Raw genomic sequence first — 6,000 nt, forward strand, 5'->3', positions numbered from 1 at the left:
AGTTCCAGCTTCCTGCAGATGATGGCTCAAGTACTTGCTTGGTTTCCTGCCACTCATGTGGGAGACCCAGATGAGTTCTAGACTCCTAGCATTGGCCTGGCCCTGCCCTAGCTGTTGTGAGCAGTTGCACAGTGAACAGTGGATAGAATATCTTTGTCTCTCTTTTCCCTGTCTCTTTATTTTTCAAATAAGATGACGATAAATAATGAATATAAAGTGGCATAGGATATCTTGTACACAAGAGATCTTTTTTAAAAGATTATTTATTTATTTGAAAGAGCTACACAGAGAGAGGGGAGGCAGAGGGGGGGTCTTCCATCCTATGGTTCACTCCCCAGTGTACACAAGAGATCTTTAAAGAGCTCATGGACAGTGCATACTGTGACAAAGCTATGCATAGATTTCAAAAAATTTTCTGCACCAAAATAAATTTCTTTATTTAATTCCTTTTATTCCCCCAAACTTTTTGAAGGACCCTTGTATAGATGTTCCTTGACTTATGATAGAGTAATTTCCTGATTAAACTCATTGTAAAGTAAAAAACAAAAACAAATTGAACCATCATGAATTGGGACTGTCTGTACTTCATCTCCAAATAATTTATAATACCTAATCTAATCTGTGCTATGTAAACAATTTTTATACTGTATTGTTTAGGGAATAATGGTAAGAGCTAAGGCTGAACCAGCCTGGAGCCAGGAACTCAATGCAGGCATCTCCCATCTGGGTAGCCCAGACCCTACTTGAGTCATTACCTCCTACTCTCCAGGGTATATATTAGCAGGAATTTGGAGTGGAGAACAGAGCTGGGACTGAAACCCAGGCACTCTGATTTGCAATACAGGCATTCCAAATCCCAATGGCTGCTGAACTGCTGTGCCAGATGCCTGCCTCTGCCTCTGCTTTTTGGATTTTTTTTTTCTCGTATGTATGTGATCTATGGTTGGTTGAATCTGTGGGTGTGAAACCTGCGGATACAGAGGGTCATCTGTAGTTAACTTTGTGAGTTTGGGACATAGCTTTTGATTAAGAAATGCTACATAACCAGCATTCTAAAATACAGAAGATGATATGGCATGAATAAACATAGACATCCCACTCTTGAGTAGAAAAATAATTTAGGGGACAGTATTGTGGTGTAGCAGGTTAATCTGCCACTTGAGACCCAAGCATCCCATATCAGAGTACAGGTTCAAGTCCTGGCTGCTTTGCTTCCAATCCAGCTCCCTACTAATGCACCTGGGAAAGCAGCAGATGATGGCCTACCTTGGGCCCTTTGCTACCCACATGAGAGACTTGGATGGAATTCCTGGCTCCTGGCTTCAGCCTGGTACAGCTTTGTCTGTTGAAGGCATTTAGGGAACAGTGGGTGGAAGATCTGTTTGTCTCTCTCTCAAAGAAGGGGCCAGTGCAGTGGCATAGCAGGTAAAGCCACAGTCTGAAGTGCTGGCATCCCATATGGGTGCCAGTTTGAGACCCGGCTGCTCCACTTCCAATCCAGCTCTCTGCCGTGGCCTGGAAAGGCCATGGTAAATGGCCCAAGTTCTTGGGCCCCTGCACTGGTGTGGGAGACCTGGAGGAGGCTCCTGGCTCCTGCCTTCAGATCAGCCCAGCTCTGGCCGTTGTGGGCATTTGGAGAGTGAACCAGTGGATGAAAGACCCCTCTGTCTCTCTCTGCCTCTGCCTCTCTGTGACTCTGCCTTTCAAATAAATGAATAAATGTTAAAAAAAAAAAAGGAAAGAAAAATGACGCAGAAGACTTGAACTCTAAATGTGAAGTTGTAGAGATACTTTCATCAATTTACTTTGTTTTATAAAGTTTATAAAAATGACATGATTAAAACCTCGGAGTGGGCATTCGATGCCTGTATCCCATATTAGGGTGCCTGGATTTGAGTCCCATGATTTGCCTCTTATTCCAGATTTCTGCTGATAGACACTCTAGGAGGCAGCAGGTAATGGTCAAGTACTTGGGTTCTTGCCACCCACATGGGAGACCTGGATTGAGTTTTGGTCTCCTGGCTTTAGCCTCTCCTAGACTGATGTTGCAGGCATTTGGGGAGTGAACTAGCGGATGAGAGATCTCTGTCTCTGGCTCTCTGCCTTTCAAATAAAGTGAAAATAAATAATTTTTAAAAAAATCTATCTAAAACAACTCTTTCAATCATTATAAAATTGTTTTTAAAAATTTTCTTTTGGGGCCAGTTCTGTGGCGTAGCAGGTAAAGACGCCACTTGTAGGGCCGGCATCCCATGTTGGCACCAGTTCTGGTCCCAGCTGCTCCACTTCCAATCCAACTCTCTGCTGTGGCCTGGGAAAGCAGTAGAAGATGGCCCAAGCGCAGAAGTTCCTGGCTTTTGGCTTTGGATTGGTGCAGCTCTGGCCATTGCAGCCAGTTGGGGAGTGAACCAGCGGATGGAAGACATTCTCTCTCTCTCCCTTTCCCTCTCTCCCCCTCTCCCCCTCTCCCCTTCTCTTCTTCTCTTTCTATGTAACTTTGACTTTCAAATAAACAAATCTTTAAAATTTTTTTTCTTTTAACTGATGCGTAGAATTGTACATATTTATGGAATGCCATGGGATGTTTTTGATACATGCATATACTGTGTAATGTTCAAATCAAAGTAAACATAGTTATCTCCTCAAACATTTATCATTTCTTGGGGTAAAAACATTCAAATCCTCTTTAGCTTTTTTTTTTTTTTAAGAAAAATATACAGTACATTATTGTTATCTGTAATCACCCGTTGTGCAGTACTACACCAAGGCTTCTTTCTCCTATCTAATCATAACTTAGCACTGTTAAAAATATAAATTCTAAGTTTTAAAAAGGCATTGCATTGTACATGGTTTAATAGGCAGAATTTTCTTTTAATGATATTAGAAAAGTGGTGTTTCATAGAATTGAAAAGATTTTAGATTCAGTGAAACATTATAGGTGATATAAACCAGGAAATAGGTGAGTAAAGAATTGGAGTTTCATAAAATCTAATGTATGCATGTAGTCTGCCTCACCAGACTTCATCCTCATCCTTCAAGACTCAATTCAAGGATCAGAGGCCTCTGAAAAAGCCTTCTCTGACATCCTCCATCTCTACTACAGAGGCTAGGTACAGAATAAGAAAAATAAGACCATGGATTAGCTAAATGCGGCTTGCTTGTTTTATCCACTGTGATTTTATTTCCTCTCTATTTGTGCTTCTAGGGGGAAAGAAAGGTAGAGGGTTGTAATGGGTGTTTATGCAGTAGGCATCTAAGAGTGATGGTAGGAGCAGAACTTAGCAGATGAATCAGACTTTAAAGAACCATCTTAATTTTCTGGGGATTTTCGCTAGCCAAATGTGTGACCTATGTCTCTGTACTTCTTCTTTTTTAAAGGAAACCCCAGAAGAAAAGACCATAAACTTGAGCTCTATTCAGGTAAATAAATTTACTTTCTTCATGACCAAGCATTTCAAATAGCTTATTTTCTTCAAGAGAATTGATATGTTTTCTTTTCCCCAAATCTGAAGTCTGCTGCCTCCACAAAGTCAAAGTGAGATGTTTGTCTCCCGAATTCATTCCAGTGACTTTTATGTGAATTTATTGGCGTATGCCATCATCTTTCTTTTGTAGGATATAACTCTTCATAGTTTGACTTTTGCTGTTGTGACCATTCATTGTCTAATTTTATAGTATAGTTTCATGAATATGAAGTAATGAGACCAATTTATGAAATTGTGCACAATTGTCTCATTATTATACAACTTCCTGCTATGCACATATTATAAGTGATAATATAATAATTTCTTCTCCTTTGTTATATATTTTAGATATTGATACTGTTGGAGTATGGGAATGATAGCACATTTCCATTTCACAGTATGTTGTTCAATTGAACAGCTAAATTTTTTTTTAAGATTGTATATATTTATTTGAGAGGTAAAGTTACAGACAGTGAGAGGAAGAGACAGAGAGAAAGCTCATCCATCTGCGGGTTTACTCCCCAAATGATTGCAGTGGCCAGAACTGAGCTGACCGGAAGCCAGGAGCTTCTTCTGGGTCTCCAACACAGGTGCAGGGACCCAAGGACTTGAGCCATTTTCCACTGCTTCTCCAGACCATAGCAGAGAGCTAGATTGGAAGTGGAACAGCCAGGACTAGAACCAGCACCCACATGGGATGCCGGCACCACAGGTATAGGATTAACCCACTGCACCACAACACCGGCCCCTGAACAGTGAAATTTTTTTGCCAGTATATTAAAAGGAATATTTAGCCCTGGGATATTGAGTACTTAGTAATTTGAATATTACTTGGTGACTGAGCTCCAAATATAAACTTGGCCCTTCTGAACTAACTCTTGCAAATGTGCATCCAGGATGCCGTGAACTTTTCCTAAGGAACAAAAAGACTATAAAGAATAAGTATGGGCCGGCGCCGCGGCTCAGTAGGCTAATCCTCCGCCTTGTGGCGCCGGCACACCGGGTTCTAGTCCCGGTCGGGGCACCAATCCTGTCCTGGTTGCCCCTCTTCCAGGCCAGCTCTCTGCTGTGGCCCAGGAGTGCAGTGGAGGATGGCCCAAGTCCTTGGGCCCTGCACCCCATGGGAGACCAGGATAAGCACCTGGCTCCTGCCATCGGAACAGCGTGGTGCGCCGGCCGCAGCACGCCTACCGCGGTGGCCATTGGAGGGTGAACCAACGGCAAAAAGGAAGACCTTTCTCTCTGTCTGTCTCTCTCTCTCTCACTATCCACTCTGCCTGTAAAAAAAAAAAAAGAATAAGTATGGTCAACTATTGGATAAATAATTGTCCTTTCTCTGTGCTTGCAGGGAAAGAAATGGAACTTGTATTTGGACTATTTATTTTCAGAGGAGTTACAAGGCTTGAAACTTTTCATAGAAAGTTGTATTCGTCGTTCTTCTGTCTCCTGATCAGAGAGCATAAACCATAATGATCAATATTAAATGATGCTGATGTAAACACCATGCCAGCCTACATTACTTCTTCAGTGCTAGAGAGACCAAGTAGCTCAGCTTGAGTTTCCATATTCACTTCACTAACACTGCCATCATCCACGAGCACCTGGACTGTCCTTCTTTCCGCGGAGGAGAGCCTTCGTATCACTAACTTATTTTTCAGCACTTAGCTTTTTAGCCTACTAATGAAAAACGGCCTATTCATCATCAGGCTCCGCCTTCCATCACATTATATATAAAGACACACACCTCTTTCGTGGTTGGGTTTTTCATATCTTTGTGTACTATAAGCTCCACTGATGGAAGAGAGGGGTAATGTACAGTGGCAGTTAATCCACAGACATGTACATGCAGAATACTCAGCTGCCCCTGTGAAACCTCTGGGCTATCACCATTTTTCTTGTTGTGAACAACAGCACTAGGACCAAGTTAACAGGATACAACATGTATTACTAAGAGCCCTAGTAGTTGGTGACTTCCTGAGCCTTCACTGGTAGTGATTTAGTAAGAAAAGAAAGACTGAAAGACTGTGGGCTAGGGAAGACGTTTCTGTTTATACCAATTTGATTTTATGAAACTGCACCACTTTGTGTGTATATGTGTGTGTGTATGTGTGTGTATGCAGTCGTCAAGTGTTCAGGCCTAAATAAATTAATTGCAACTTTACTTTCAGATGTAATTCTGAAGCCTTTTAAAAGTTTCGTAATAGCTGAAGTCTTGCTGAAACTATAAAATTCTGCTTCAGTGCTACTGAATAACTCTCCCTTTTAATAAAGTTCATATCATTTAAAAGAAATCGGGCTTAATTTCTTTTTCTTTTTTTTTGAGATTTTATTTATTTATTTGAGAGGTAGAGTTACAGACAGTGAGAGGGAGAGACAGAGAGAAAGGTCTTTCTTCGTTTGGTTCACTCCCCAAATGGCCCCAACGGCTGGAGCCGTGCTGATCCAAAGCCAGGAGCTTCTTCCGGATCTCCCAGGCGGGTGCAGGGGCACAAGGACTTGGGCTATCTTCTACTGCTTTCCCAGGCCATAGCAGAGA

General features: G+C 41.8%; 1 protein-coding gene across 4 annotated transcripts in view; it reads left to right on the forward strand.

The window, feature by feature from the left end:
• Positions 1-5,734, forward strand: part of CENPI (centromere protein I) — a 71,174-nt gene extending 65,440 nt beyond the window's left edge. For all 4 annotated transcript variants that reach the window (XM_062184030.1, XM_062184028.1, XM_062184027.1 and 1 more), the window contains exons 20-21: positions 3,379-3,420; positions 4,813-5,734. In XM_062184030.1, the coding sequence (XP_062040014.1) occupies positions 3,379-3,420; positions 4,813-4,914 (144 nt within the window). In that variant the 3' untranslated portion in view covers positions 4,915-5,734. The remainder of the gene's footprint in view (positions 1-3,378; positions 3,421-4,812) is intronic.
• The last annotated feature ends 266 nt before the right edge of the window (positions 5,735-6,000 follow it).

The sequence above is a fragment of the Lepus europaeus genome, chromosome X, assembly GCF_033115175.1.
Source record: "Lepus europaeus isolate LE1 chromosome X, mLepTim1.pri, whole genome shotgun sequence".
In the NCBI taxonomy this organism is placed as follows: Eukaryota; Metazoa; Chordata; class Mammalia; order Lagomorpha; family Leporidae; genus Lepus; species Lepus europaeus.